At 40.8% G+C, this 16483-nt stretch overlaps 1 protein-coding gene across 4 annotated transcripts in view; it reads right to left on the bottom strand.

Moving 5' to 3' along the window:
* Positions 1-16483, bottom strand: part of CERS6 (ceramide synthase 6) — a 137258-nt gene that overhangs the window by 66895 nt on the left and 53880 nt on the right. For all 4 annotated transcript variants that reach the window (XM_068407492.1, XM_068407494.1, XM_068407493.1 and 1 more), the window contains exon 4: positions 3320-3377. In XM_068407492.1, the coding sequence (XP_068263593.1) occupies positions 3320-3377 (58 nt within the window). The remainder of the gene's footprint in view (positions 1-3319; positions 3378-16483) is intronic.

Below are 16483 nucleotides of genomic sequence, written 5' to 3' on the forward strand. Positions count from 1 at the left end.
TGAACAAAAAACCCATCAGGTCAGCAACATATGCAGCAAAGCAAAGAAATAGCAGGTTGCAAGGAGACTAGGTCAGGACAGGAGGGAAGTACAGTAATATAAAAGTCAGAGTATTTTGTTGCCTGGCAATTCAAGAGCCAACACAGTAACTATAAAAGAGGCAACGTGTTGGGCATAGTATTTTAGGGAGAGCCTTTTGAACAATTAAGTTGGTTCACTTTTCTAAAGGGAGTACCTCATGAGAGTAAAAGTCTTAAGATCAACTAATAAGGAGCACTTCCCACTGAAGATGGCAAAACCAGCTTTCTCAAATCAGGGATCTTAACTACCCATAAATGGACAAACGAACCAACTTTGAATGATGCTGTTCATTTGAAAAGCACCAAAATGCAGTTTCCCTTTTAAAAATATATTCTTACTACATTTGGATGTTTGGAAGACATACTGTATGAAAATGTCTTATCTAACTATCCAAAGTTATGTATTAACTAAGCATTAGCTTAGGTTTTAAAAGTCCAATGAGTATTTCCAATGTGGTGCTATGCTGGTGGCATATTCTGTTCTTCAAAACAGGAACATCTGCAGTATTTACTCTTTCTTTCTCCCACTAAGGGAGCACAATTTGCTGTGATGGAACTGCACCCCTTGGGACTGATGTTGCACCTGGGCTCACTCACCATGCTTATCAGTTTTCCAGACTACATATCTTAAGGATGGTCTTAAGCAGACCTTGTTATTTGAAAGGATACAGATCTCTACTGTACCACTAGCACAGTAAGACACCGCTGACTACAAAATGAACTTTCTCTCCAGGCAAAACAGCTTTTTGATGGAAAGATCTTTCTATCGAATTTGTAAGAGAATTTATTATGCTTAACTTTTTTCACTAGCTTCCTAAGGAAGCAATTAAGTGTTTCTTTGCAATTATTCCATTAAGAAAACAAAGATAAATTAAAAAGCATTATCCACTTTGGTACTGTACCAAAGCTGAAAGAAGTGTCTCCCTCCAGATTTTGGGGTCTGGATATTATTCCTTGCAAACCCAGATTTCCCCCCTAAGTGGACCCAGCAAAATCTTTGGTTTTTAATGAAGAGCAAAAAAGCCTGTACTTTCTTTTAGTAACACAATGTTATTAGGGCAATGGTGTAAATACAAATACAATCACAATCATAATTTTGTTAATTTTCATACATTCTTGTCTTCATTTAGCCCGCACCCAGGGCTAAACAATAAACAGTTTTTCTATCACCCAACATCCCTTCCCCAACCAGGGAAGGGAATTGGGAAAAGGAGGGAGACTCATGGGTTTGAAGTTAAGCAGATTTAATAAAATAAATAAACCAATATAAATGACAACACAAAAGAGACAAAATTGTACTTATCTATAGAGCACCAGCAAGTTGCTCCAGGAAACACAATTGTTAAAAACTAAGGAGAAGAGGAGAGCAAAAAGAACCCCACCTCTCCCCAGTAGCTTTCCCTTTTGTAGTGAACTTGATGTTAATATTACAGAATACACCTGTGGGCCAGCCTGGGTCAGCTGCCCTGGATGTAACTGCTAATGGCCTTGATCACCACGGCTGGCCACAAACTGAAACAAAATCCCAGTGAAACCAGGACAATTCCCATGTGAAAGACCTAAATATACGAAGCAGAACCCTGGAGTAATGACTATAGCATAAAATGTTGCAAGACTCATTTACAACACTGTGTAAAAATGAGTAATTAAAAATACATACACAATTACATAATGAACAAGTTCTCTTCGTAAAATTTAAACACACTGAAAGTTAAAATTACAGCAAAATTACACAACCAATCCTTGTTAAACTTGTTAAGCAAGCAATGGAATACCTTGTTCAAACCACCACGCTATGTCAGCCAGCTGTCCTCAAACTGCAGAGATATGCTGAATTGGGAGGAAGACATCCTGCACTTTGTTATGTCAACTCAGCCTTTAGAAACAGCTCACGATGGCTTGTAATGAAGCAAGCATTTACTGTATTCTTCTTAGTCTTTAGAAATGCTGGTATTCAGGTTTTTCCTAGAACAGACACTTGCCTTGTGTTGAGAGAGATTCGCTTCATTAATCATAGGTATACTTTCTAGTAGTGAGTTGGTGATACTTGCTAATGGTGATTTTTGTAATAAAGTAGAGAAATTCAGAGGACAAAGCCTCCATGTCCTTGTGTATTACAGAATCCTATGAAGGCACGGTCGTGATCTCTGCATGCTCGCAGGCTGAGTAACCTTTTAGGTTGTGACAATTGCTTATTAAAACTATTCTCATATTTCATACCACAGACACTGACAGAATCGAAGGCAGAAAACAGAATATCAGATCACGACCATCAGCATGTTAATGGATGAAGGACACACAAAGTATAAGTGTTCAAGGAGGCAGGGAGAGGTTGCACATTATGTGCTGCTCTGCTCCGTTTTGAGGACTAGCACACACACTTCATGTTCCCTCTCCGCACAGGCACACCATCAGTCCTGCTGGCACCAAGCTGACTGGCACCTGGGACAGCCTCAAGAATTACAATCTTAAAAATGATGAGGATTTTTTTAATAGCTACTTTTACTCACAAAGCACCAGAAACATTTAGGATACATTTTCTCTTGTCAAATTTTGTCCAAAACAAAGAAGATAAGATTACATGAACACACTGAGACTACACATTCCCCTGATTTCACCTCTCAGAATTACACAAATATGGCCTGACTTGCACAAAAACTCTGAGAACTAGTCATACTGTAAAAACAATTTGCACCATAAATCCATACTACTGTCTATGGCAGGGTTAATAAGACTTATGCCAGGGCATTTAGAAGCTATCAATACCTTTCTCTGCTTAAATCACTAGAAACACAGCATTGATGGGAAACTCCACAGAAACTTCTTTTCACAGTACATCAGGCAAAGAACAGGAAAAAAATAGCATTTAATAAACACTAATGGATTTTGTTTGTTAATAAAAAGCAACTTGTGCCAGAGGCATTTAAATAAGGATGATGCAGAAACTGAGATGAATACTTCGGTAAGCCTCACTGCCAGTTTAATGCCTATAATGAAAAGTAATAAAGTGAACTAGGCATGTTGCTATACCAATTTTTTTTTTTTTTACCCCATTAAATATTGATAAAAACTTGTATTCCTTACCAATGCCAGCAGCAACTCATTTTATGAATGTAAATTAATTTTAATGTTTATTCTTCATGAACATAAGTTTTATGCCTGTTCTTTATATTATACCTATACAAGACTTCAAACAAATCTGTGCTGTTTTATGAAAGCATAATAATATAAATGCCTACCTTTTTCAGGAACCGTACTCCATAGGTAAATATATAAAGGTAAAATGTAAATCTCCACCTGCAAAAGGTACAAGAGATTAACTATAGGATATCAAGTGTACATACTTTACAGTTCAACACATGATTTCTTACAGCACTGCCAAACCACCACACTCTGGTCACATTAACAGAAGTTGAAGCAAAATTTTGGTCTGGTTTTCTACAACTTTTGTTATCAAGCATTATGCTCGTCTGCCTGCTTTTCCTGGCCTCCCATTAGCCCTCTGAAAATACTGGCTAATTTCACCTAAACATGACAGGAGAAAAACAAATTTTCAAGGATAATTAAGTTTTTAAAAATTTCATGAAAACTAGCAGGACAGTGGAGGGCAGAGGACAATTCACACACCTATTGCAGGTAAGTTCACTTGCTATTAGACACCAGGACAATGATAATAAGAAATTTTCTTAAGACTTCAACAGGTAACTTTAGAGTGCTGCACATCAAATACAGCCTTTAGTAATGAAAAGCATCATCCACAATGAGCTGAAATTTCGCTTAGCATTTTCCAGCACTTCTCTCTTGGTTTTAGGGAGTGCATTTGTGTCAGATAGATATGCTGGATACAGATATATATCCACAATTTATGTCCACTTCCAAGAAGTTTCCCTGATAAAGATGATTCTACATTTTCCCAAGTACACATGAAATAATTGCTGGGCTTCTAGTTTTTCTTTTCAGATAGAGGCAAACTAGAAGCTAGGATCAAGATGACATGGAAAATAAGAGAGAAACCAGCAGGAGATATAATACGATATCATCCTCTCCTCTGTGTCTTTCTCCCTTCCCCAATAAAAGAAGACATACAGAGTACCTTCCTATCTTTTGGACTCATTACTTGCTTAGGAAAGAAGAGTCAATGGAAGTGTAAAGAAACAAAATCAAAACCTCATGCAGTGTAAATTCTTAGAGGAATTCCTGGGGTTTTTCCAAGGGTTGGAGTGACTACACAAACATGCTTGACATAAACACCAGTGAGGTACTATTCATAATGTTTAGAGCAGGATGAGATTTAGCTTCCTTCATGCGAGGCAATACTGCAGTGTGAATCATCTTCAGTTACATATTTTACAGCACTTACAACTTTCTCTCCACTGGCAGAACTATTAGCTTATGGTTAATTGGCATTGAAGCGTGTTCAGACATTACTGGAATGGTTTCAAAACTGAAAATGCTCCTATGTAAAAGAAGGTTAATCCAAACCTTCCTCTTCAAAGCTACTTTTACAAGTATCTAGAAAGAAAGTTGTGTCATACATAAATAACCCTCTGACAAGTTGAGTACAGGAGAGTGTAAGAACGTCAATGAGATTTAAAGTGTGATACTTCAGCTGAACAGAAACTCTCTTATGCTGTAGCCTCCACAGCACTGCAGAGATTAATATATTCAATTGATATGACACAAATACCAATCCCTTCAATGGTCCAGTCACACTAACAACACATCTCACAGCTTTTATGCTGGCAGTTTCCTGAATATACTGCAAAAAGAGAGCACTTGGAGGCAAAATGTTAGTTGTGCTGGTAGAAACCTTCAGATGACATGCATGGAAGAAACAGCAAGGACAGCAATATGAAGGAAGGTTTTATTTGGGTAACAATTTTCTCTTTAGACCAGTCCTACGACTAAGAAACCTGCCATTTAACTTCAGAATTACATACCTCATTTAGTGAAAGTTTGAAGGCTGTCACTGAAAATAAAAGTATTAAGAGGGAAAAACTGCCTAACTTAATCTCACTGCTGAGCACTCCTAGTGTCGTACTTTCATGCCTAAAACTGAGCAGTTATGATAAATTCCTCACAAAGAGTTTTCTTGTTTTAAAAATCCCCTCAATGTCACCTTTATTTCACATTTCTCCAAGCAAAATTCATAACATATTTGAGGACATTTGTAAATTGCTGTTGGGAGATGCAAGATTCCATAGAGGAGTTCAAAGGCAGTCTAACAAGCAAATTCAGAAACACCGATTTCCCAGTCTAACTTTCCACACGCGCCCCCCAAGCACTGCCACTGCCGTAGATCTATGCTAAAGCCATGGACTGCCCTGTAGGAGAATTCCTGGAGCTTCGGAAAAACTGCAGAGCCACCGAGTACTATTTGGGTCTGCCAAACTTTCTGTCACTGGGGACAGTTGTCATTTGGGTGACAGCTGGTTGTCTGCAACAGGGAAAGTAACAAATTCTTCTAAGGCAGCAGTAGCAGAGCCCAACAGAGTAGGAAAAGAAAGGCAAGATCTGTACTAAGATATCTTTTGTTCCATTTTCCCCCTAGCAATGCTCGCTGCCCTATTAAAGCAACACAATGGAGGCCACTAGGTGAAGCACCCCATTGTGGGCAACCGCCACATCAATTCACATTTAACTGAAAGATGAGGACAGCTGAAGCTGCTCTGTTTTGTGAGAATTTGCTCTGGTCCTCAGACCTGAAACACTCCTCCAGTCATTTGTACAGAGACACAAAATTTCAATGACCCACATACACACAAAGCGTGCTGCTTGAAAGACTTCTTCAGTTAATTTAAATCCCGTAAACCCAGATGAAAGCATTCAAGGAACAAGTGTTCTGGAAGACTCAATCCGTCTGCTCGCAACAGGGTTTATGAAGTTCACTTTAGTCCTGCACTAACATGCGTACAACACTTCCAGATTGAACCAGGCTTGCGTCTGGTCTGCTCGAGCTAAGGATGAGGGAGATCAAACCTGTTTACATATGGCCCTTCTAGCAAATCCTTCAGGTTGTGCTGGTGCTTATCAAGCCAGTTGTTGTGTTTCAAATATGGATGTGATACACTGCAGCAAACAGTCAAGCTAAAAAGTGACTCTTCAGTAATGAAAAAAGAAATTATTTTCTAATGCATTCTTAAAATGAACACTCTAGAGCCCCTCTTCAGGAACAGATCTGACTGCTCTTGTTCAACATGAGAATGCATTCCTGATCCAGAGTACAGACAGTTTCTTAACCTCTCAACCCTTTTAACTTTTGAGTGGCTAATGAAATTTTAAAGATTCTTCAGCATGGTGCAGAACACTAAGAAGATGGAAAAGTTGGAGAGCCTTTGCCAGCTAATCTTGTATACCCTGTCGTGCTCAATTCAGCAAAAACTATTTACGTGTACACTTGAGCAAGCATTTCACTGATTTCATGCATAGGTCTAACTAGGTTCCCTTCATCACATTGATGAATTTTGTCCTTAAAATTTCCCTCCAAATTTCTGCTCTGAAATGTGAAATTAAACTTCAGCTAATAAAAACAAATTGTTCAAGCAATGTTCAAGCAAAGCAGCCCCCCTACCCCCCTACCTCATACACACACGTTTTGCAGAGCCCACCATGTGAGGTCCATGCTCTGTGTCAGATGATGTCCTCCCCATGGACCTGCTGTCCAGCAGAGTGAGCTCAGCATGGCCAAGCTCTCCCAGGAAAAGGGCCACTTCTCCCAGAAATAAGGCTAAAGAGGTGCAAGGCCTCTCTGCTCCTCCGTTTTCCCCTTTCTTCCATTTCTTTTGCAGGAAAACCAGCTGGCTGGGCTGAGAACACAGGTACTCCCGCAGAGCCCCCAGCTCTGCAGCACACCCCCGTCAGCGCACAGCCCTCCCCACCATAACCACACACCCCTTAGGGCTCCGATGCCGAACCAGTGCCTGTCACCCAGAAATGATGTGCAAGGAGCCAAAGGTGTCCAAATGACTTTCAACAAGCAAACATGAAACATAATAAATGCACAATGTTAAAAACATAACAGCCATTTTGCTTCCTGAATTGTAGCTGTTATTTACAGAGATGCTTTTGCCTCTGATTTGCTACAGTCAGGGCCACAAACAGCAGTGTAAGAATGTCACACTTCAAAACAGTTAACATCAAAAACCCCCTCACATTTAGCAACTAGCCATGGGCTCACCACATTGCCTGCAGTTGAAAAAAATGGCTTTCTGGCTCTGAAAACTATCCTCAGAGAAACTGCAGACTCCTGAAGTTTTTCCCATGGAAATTCACTTCAGTAAAATTTCAGATTTGCTGTTCTCAGTCACCCACTACTCAACTCCTGGCAGGGGCTGACAGACCTCTGGCTCAGGCTTTGGGCTGAAAGCCAAACTGAGCCTAACACAAACTCCACAGGTGCAGGCCTTGGTTCTGAAGATGAGAAGGTTTTAACCACCAGCGCGCTGCTTGTTCTCCCTTCATTTTAATCCCCACTGTCTGACTGAACTGGGCAAGCGTGTAGCTGGGCTATCACAGTCATTAGCTGAGACTGAAAACTATTTTTGCTGCAATTATTTCCTGTGGCTGTGAAGAGTATGTTCACTGCGAGAGTGCTCAAAGGAGCATCTCTGAGGCTGAGCTGAAACAATACTGAATGTTTATTTCTTTTAAGCAGGAAGCATTGCTAAGTTCCCCATGTGCCCACTGTGACTTAAAGCTGTCCATGTTTTATCTTCACATTGCATTTCTCTGCTCTCCAAGCCCAGTACCAGAGCCTTCAACTTTCCGATTCACCCAAGGGGACTTAATCCAATTACTGCTGCTCCTGACATAGCCAGAGGTAGGCATTCCTTCTAGATGGTTATGTCTAAGAAGGGATATTTAGAAGATGATCCTAAAACCAATGGACTCTGAACTTTTGGATCAACTTCTTAACATTTGTGACATTGTCTACTGACGTATTATAGCTCCCATTTTAGGTTAACAGAAACCAAAACCAAACACCAACAAACAAACAGAAACCCTCCTCCTGTAATACAACAAAAAAACTCCACAAAGATAATATTTTTTTTTAGGCAATAAACCATGTAAAAATACAGGACAGAGCACAGAAAAATAATGCTTAATCCATCCGAAACCCAGGAGAGCTACTAACATCTCAAACATTTAATGGTCTCACAAATTCAAACTTAAGGCCTTTTGTATTGTATCACAAGTGTTGATCTTAGAGTATTAAGACTTCAATCTTACAGTAGTTAATTTGCACAAAACTGCTTTTGCATTAGGCACATAACAATTCAGATGTACTGTGTTTCACTCTGAGTAATCTTCTTGAATGTTTTGCCTTCCCTCATTGAAGCCCTAACACACACAAGTCACGAGCAGTGTGCTGTCCCACAGGATTGTCAGGGAACTGTAGTGGATGACTATTATACTTCACAGCCTGCGCTATTATCTGAGTAAAGCAACAAACTGCCACCTTCTTTTGAGACACCAGCTTTTTAAGGAATTTAGAAAACGAGAGTTCCAACTCTCTTCCAGGCAGAACTCCAAATAAGGCAGGGTGAAGGTAATCTAATAACCCAGGTGGCCCACTCTCAGGGTTTGGCCTGGTACACATGGATGTATGCTTTCACTATACACTGAAAACCCAAAGACAGAGCAGATCAGAAACACAATTAGTGTGTAGGACAGCCCCATTGTGTACCTTTGATTGGTTCAGAAACCAGACAGAAGTGCAACTCTGCTTCAGTCTGTACCCTCCACTAAATCTTTACTTATCTTCATTCCTGATAACTAGTCCCATACAAAGCTGCAAGCGTGACAATATGTTTGACAGCAGTAGCCCCACTGCTCCAATTTGCTGCCTCCCAAGATTTCTGTAACAATAATTTGCTGCATTTCTGCAAAGCCTGGCAGATGCAAGTGGATATATAGAGTGTTCATTAAAAGAAAACCCCAAACTTCTTGCCCTTTTTGGCATGGTACTGCTGTTGAGTTAGACTGGAACAACCATGCAAATGGTGAATAGCTCCTGCACTATGGTTAAGCAGAAGTTATTTGAGGAAGGAGACAGTTATGCACAGCTCACTAAGATGTGCAAAATAGCAGGTATGATAAATTGAGAAACTTTATTGCTTTCCTCTTCAATTTTAGGGCTTAAGGTTTGACTGTCATCTGATTTTCCTCTTGGCTGCAGTTTGAATCCGTTATTTAATATTTAATGTTACAGTGCCACTTGAGACCAGTCCTGTCCTAAATCTGTATGCTCAAAATGCAGTTCTGAAAGTCTTAAGGGCAAAATTTAGTAACGCAGAAAAAAGGAAAGGAAACACAGTACTAAATTTTGAAGTGATGTAGTTTTATAAATAATAAAGCATGTTTATATAATTAGACCAGAAAAGATGCATAACATAATAGGTGTTTTGGTAATTCCTTCTAGGTTACACAGCTTCTCTTTAATGGTTATGCAACTGTTCTCTTCTGAGTGCTTCAAGGACTACATGAAATAAAGCTCTGATAAGACCTCAGAGATCTATTAGCATTGCCAAATCTTGCCCTACAAAGAGGTACTACTGTCTGGAAAGCTCATGGGAAGAGCACACAGAAGAAACAGATGTCGCTGCCACACACCCTCCCCTGTGGTCTGATCAACAGAACTGGTTTCTCATCAGTGATGCTCAATGCACACAGCTGACAAGTCTTGGAGACAAAAACCAACCCAAAGTCTTTCCAACCTCGACCTCTAGTCTCCATTCTTACTGGTGATCTCACAAGTCACCTGTGTTTCCAAACACAGCCTTTCAGCTCCCCTATGGATACCACAACAGCTGCTCACTGTCCCACTCTTTTCCAGTTCTGAGTTTGTGCACAGCAACCACACACCCTCCGTGTTACACGGTTATAGATCAGTCTTCTGGGGAGGGCTTGCTGTTTCTTCAAATTCTGTACTTCCATTTCAGATGATAAATCTCGCCATCTTCTAAGCAGGAGTTGCATTGCTGTCATAGTTGATAGGAGGATAAGCAAAGTTTGTAGCAGTACATTCAAACTTCACCTTGTCCTTAATTTTATTTTCCCTTTTGTATCGTGAAGTACATTTACATTGTCATTTATTTTCCCCCCCGTTCCCTACCTCCCAGTCACCATTTGTTGCATCACTGAAACTTTAGAAAAAACGCTACAAGATGTTCGTTACAATGAAGGTTGTTTTTTGGGGTTTTTTTTGTTTATTGAGATTTAATGTATTATCCTTCAGTATTCCAAGCACACTGCAAAGAAACAGGGACAGGAAATTTTTGTACTATTTTTCATGCAGAAGTGCTGTCATCAGAGCAGCAAGAATAAAACTAAATAAGCCAGAAACCCAAATTTACCAAGAAGCACCATCTAATCAAACTATACTCATTAGTCTGAAAGTATATAAATAACTAACCATAAGGGATAGCATTAAATATTTCAAAGCACAGTTTCTACAGCACCTTGTATTGAATATTTCCTGTCTGATAGTCACAATTTCAGCCTGTTTCATGCCTGATCCTAGGAGATTCAACCTGCAGGTAACCGGGACTACATAAGCTGATGCATTACTTGACTCCTCTGGAGAAATCCATGACAAACTTTAACTCTCACATACTCATGGTTTTTTCATCTGCCAGTTTCTTGAACTTCAGGGAAGTGAAAAACAAAGCATCCGTGAACAGGCAAATGCTGGTCACCAATCAATACAAACAGAAAGGCCCGATGCACTAATGATGTCAGTAAAATGGAATGAGTGGAATTACATGGATGTATGTGAAGTGCAAAATGTGTAGGGCACAGATGAAGTTATCAGACAGGTCTCCACTGCAGCCTGGGCTCTGTGTCTGCCACAGCAGGTCTGTGTACAACCACCCTGGTGAGACACCGAAGCAGAAGACAGAGGCTGTACTGAACATTGGGTTACATGCCTATGGCTACACTAGCAACTACCATAGCATCATCCCAAAAAGCATTAGGGGAATTAGTAAGTTTCTCACCTCCACCAGCACTGTTTATATGTTCTTGCTGAGGCCACTGCCAACATCTAGTCAGCCACAGGCCACCACTCATCTCTTTTGAGTCTAACAATACTCCAGTGATGCCTACCTTCCTGTCCTGGACATACATACAATGTTATGCCCAAATATCACAAAAACTATTCTGCCAATCAAAAATCTGTTTCCATGTAGGTACAGGGGAAATCTTTCCATAAAAGCATTTTGACAGACAGCCATACAAATACAGCATTAGCCAGGTACCACCTTAACTCAGGTTTATTTATAGCTTTCAGCTCTCAGCAAAGAAAATGGAGGAGAAAAAGAAAAAATTAAAAAAGAAATCAGAACAGCATATGACAAGCTGCAACATTAGCTTACAAAATATTTACATCTGAAGAAAATACTCAGTTCAGCTTTCTCTAAAGAGCATGAAAGTACATTATCAGACGACTTACTAACGCAGAAAACAATGTAGTTAAATGCCCGTAAGGGAAAAATATTAAACAATGTGGAAGCTAATTCTCCTCTGTAACTCTGTGTCTCTGTGAACAGATACACACAGTCCATTTATCTATAAAATGAAAGGTAATGAAATGTAACATAAAACCATGTAGCACCATAAATGTGAGGGAGAAGAAGGAGTAAGCACTTGCGTGCCAATTCATTCATTGCAGTGTATAAAATAAAATCTTACTGCCACTACCCTTCAGTGAGTAAGTTATTTTGATATGTGTTGATTGTGACTTGCAACCTGCAGAGAACATGTCATACTCAAGTTTCTTTCTTTTGGTAGAGACTGAAACTGGAAAGATACCAAATAGTTTTGGACTATTGAGTCTGTAGTTTGCAGTCTCCTGTGGAAGAGAACAACCTGCTACAAAGGCATCCCTGGGGAGCTCCCATTGGACCAAATCTGCACTGATTCACTGTGAATTTGGCAAACACCATTTGCTAGTGCTACGCATGCAGAACAGCTAACTACTCTGAAGACAGCAGAAATGAGAGTAAAAAGGGTATCCTTCTAAATTAGCATTTTGTTCACGTTTGTATGTCTTTTTAAATTAAAATAAGTGTAGAACTTGGTGGATATCTGCACTCACTGAAGATCCAAAAATTTGCATCCACATAAAAATGGAGAATTTATTCTGAATCTGGCAGTAACTCTCCATGAATAAATACTTGCTCATAATGCATTTCATAAAGTTATTACAGCCTAAGTGAACATTGCTCACGTTGCTTTCATACTGCAAATACATAACAGGCTGAACAAAAGCATAGCTTGGATTGGTAACAAAAATGAATATCTTGGAAACAGAAAAGAGAACTTTCTAGGAAAAGACAAAGCAATAAGGTGGTAAAAAGTACAAGGCAAAAACAAGTAACCACTAAAGCATATAAAGGAAGCAAACACCAAATCTACAGGATAAAAGCAATGAAAAGAGCAGAAAGTACTGTGAAAGGGAGGAAGAGAAATGTTTTTGCTGCCTTTCCTCTCTTCTGCTCAGCTTTGAAATCCAATATCACAGATGAATTGACAAGCATCATTACAAATTTGAGAAGTAAACTCAACCTTCGCTATTAATAGATAATATCCTACTTGGGCAAGAATGGTTTTATTATTGGAAAGTTTCACTTAAGAGAAATAAAAAAAGCCCTCACATTTTGGCAGCAATAAAATACTTTTAACAAGAGAACAAGAGATATCAGTATGTGAAATCTACCACAGACAGACACACTAACAAATGGTGAAGAAGCAGCAGCCCAATGCTTCAAGTAGAACAAGAGGGACAAACTGGGAGAAAACCCTGTGCTGAATTCACAGAAGATCCTCCCCCAAAACACCAGGAGTCAGTTTTTAAGCCCTGTGAATCCCATCTACTAAGCATCAAAAGTAGTCTTGAAGTCTGTAGCATCCCAGACCGAGCCCTTGCTTTCTTGGCTGTACATTTCCTATGGCTCTTCTGAAAAATCCCAGCTCTGCCTCCATGTTTCTTTGCTTTCAAGCCACTTGTCTGCAGTGTTTGGCAACTTCATTTAAAGCTGAGGCTGACCAAAGAAGGCGGCTGGACTCTTCCATAATCAAGAGTTAGGCAATTCAAGGCGTGTGGAACATAAGAAAGCAGCAGCTTCTGCAGTCTTTGCAGTTTTCCTTTAGTTGTCTTCAGTCATTATATTGCAACTGTAATTTTGAACTAGTGTTCACATTAACTAGAATTTAAAGAATTATTTAATTTCCATAACATAATGATGAGCACACACAAACCGCAAGAGAATGGAAACCTAGTTAATTTATTATAACCTTGCTTAATGTGCAATGATAATGTTAAGTGATGGTCTCTTTGCAGGACCAGCACATGAGTTAAATTAAATTTATTAATTGTGTTAAAAACTATGTCACAGAAGACAGTAAGGGCAGGGAATTCAAAGTTTTTAAGTAATCCAATTTGAGGGAAGAGGGGAATTTCATAAGATGCAAAATGAAAAGTGCTTACAGCACAGTCTAAAAATAGTGAGCATAGTCTGAGGACATGGCATGGACATCTTTGCCTGTCTGCTCCAGCAGAACAGCACTGGAAGAAGGCTGGCAATTCCTGACACATAACCAATGTTTTAATTTCCCCCTAATCCCATGTTTAGGCACAGAGATGTCCTGAGGCCCAGCTTAAAAAGACAAAACAGAGATCATATACCAGATTCACACATGAGCATGGCAGATACGGCAGGAAAGGAATCACGAGGGAAACTGCCAACCTTGTCCAATTCAGTGGTCTGTTTCATACCAGTCCCAAACTAACTGGAGCCTCTTGAGCAGCATGCACAGAGCTGCAAGAAGTCTACTCCCACCTCCCACCTTCCCCTTCACTGGACAGTTCAGCTTTCTAATGCAGTGGGATAGAAGGGCAACAAGAGCAGAGCCAGACCCAGTATTTCACTATTCAAAATTGAGAAATAACAATAGGAAGAATTAGATAAAGGGTGTAAATAAAGCCATAGGAGCAGCTGTTCAGCGGAAAAGCATTCATTCTTTCAGCCAATGTTAATCTAAGCACTTGTAGAGAGCTGGCAGCAGGAAGAGATGCACTCAGAGCACCACGTGGCACACCATGCCCTGCTCCACCACACTGCGTCTTCCCACCCTGCTACATCAAAAGGGGCTAGGTGGCTGCAGCAATTTGCTGCCCTTCTCCTCTCCACCACACCAAAACCTGAGCTTTCACATTGGATGCAAGTACTGCCCATGCCTCCTCAGTTTCCCTTCTGTTACTCAGATGCATACATATTCCCCACCACTGCAAGCAACAGTACTCCAGCATGCTTATGTGACCATCTTGTGAGCACAACAGGAAAATCTGACTGACAAGCACCCTGTGTTTTTATGCAGGGTGACCTTTAACCCCAAATAAGTATAGTGTGCTGCCCTACAAAACAGCTGTACAGCCAGCTGTCTGGCACAGGGCAGGGTAGGTGGGAGAGCAAGGACGTAGAAGTCAGGCGGGTGGCCTTACTAGCACTGCAGCAGTAACCTGTGCTGCCGAACCACAGCCTGAGCCAGCCTGTGCAAGTATCCCACAGCACAAAAGCGCATAATAAAATCATAAAAGGATGTATAATTAAGCTACTTATCCAGCCTGGCCACCAAAGAAATGTGAATAGTCCAGAGCCTAATACAGCTGCTCAGAGAGGCAAAGCTGGAGGCATAAACCCACAGCAAACCACACTGTGGCAGCTGGGTGTGATTGCCCAGACTCTGCATTTGGAAGTGCGAGTGTTGAGCAAGCTGCGTGTTGGAGAGGAGGTATTTGCAAGATGTTTAGCCCTGATTCATCAGTAAGCAAGTGTTAGGGCAGAATTAAAACTGCTCTCAGTGGCTGCACTGTGTTCTCACAACTTTAAAATTAGGACAGCTTGCCAGCCATTAACTCATTCATGTGTCCAGGGACTCATGTTACAAATTACTATATTTCACGTAACTTAAGGCAACCAGTACTGTCTTACCCTCTTTCTCTTGGAGCAAGGAAGCCATCAGTGAACCAGCTCTGAATGACATCATACGAAAAAGCATATTTACACTAAATAAAAAGCATGCGGGATATTTTATAGTTAAAGAACCATAGAATCATAGAATGGTTTGGGTTGGAAGGGACCTTAAAGATCATCTAGTTCCAACCCCCCTGCCACAGGCAGGGACACCTTTCCACTAGACCAGGTTGCTCAAAGCCTCATCCAATCTGTCCTTCAACACTGCCAGGGAAGGGGCAGCCACAACTTCTCTGGGCAGCCTGTTCCAGTGTCTCACTACCCTCACAGTAAAGAATTTCTTGAACTAAGGCAACCCTCTTCTTCCATTGTCTCTCTGATCTCCTGCACAATCCTTTTAGCATCTACAGTCACTGTGCTGCTATTTGCATCTGCAAAGTACCATACTTTCACATTACATTTAATGAAAATTTTAATTTAAGATGTCAATGGAACAGTTTGTTCTGCTCACACCAGTCTATCAGCACACTAGGAAATACTGACAGGCAACCCAGCTCTGTAGGTTTCACCAGTAACAGTTCTATTCCCTTCAGAGACAGCTTTCCCTGCGTAGTATAAGAGCTAACCTTTGTTGTTCCCCCTTGCCTTACACTAACACTATCATTAAATCTGTATCACCTGATGTATGAACCCTCACCCAGACACTTCATAGAGTTCAGGGTTGCAAGATGGAGAGGTTTGGTTAAGTGAGAAGGGGCACTATCTTGTGCCACTGAGCAGTCTGAGCAACCCAGGCTTTGAGCAAGGGTTAAGCCCAGAGCTAGCGACCTTGGACTCCCCTTGCACGGTGCAAAACAAAGAACCCCGTGGTGCCTGCTTCGGCGGGAAGCAAAACTACATCCGAGAGTGGGGGGGGGCGGTCACGGCTCTGAATATGTAAACCTATGGACCAATCACAAGTGCGATCGGGGCGTGTGATTAACATATGCATAGTCTATATAACCACTGCTTTCTTTGCGAATAAACGAGAAGCTTCCATACTCACATTGAGATCCTGTAGTTTACTCCGGACCGTCGCCCAGCACCTGCGAGCACGCCCCCCCGTTTTTCCCCTTACTACAGCAAGAGACCAACTAGTGTGGATGGGTTCATATCCACAGTGCTCAGGGCTGAACACTGGATGGCATGTGCCCAGGATCCACTTCACATTCATATGAAATATAGCTCTGAAACATCATGGGCATTTGTGGGTTTTTTTGTCTTCTCCCTCCCCACTTTCTTTTCTTCCATCCCTGCAAGAAGGATCCACATTTCTGAAATACTAAGACTGATGTATTGCATCTTGCCAGAACAGTGTTTTTATGGCCTGACACCAAGCATGTGCTGCTTGACCTATGGCACAATGTAGAGGCACTAGCCCTGCTTGGA

Source organism: Nyctibius grandis, chromosome 9 (assembly GCF_013368605.1).
Source record: "Nyctibius grandis isolate bNycGra1 chromosome 9, bNycGra1.pri, whole genome shotgun sequence".
In the NCBI taxonomy this organism is placed as follows: domain Eukaryota; kingdom Metazoa; phylum Chordata; class Aves; order Nyctibiiformes; family Nyctibiidae; genus Nyctibius; species Nyctibius grandis.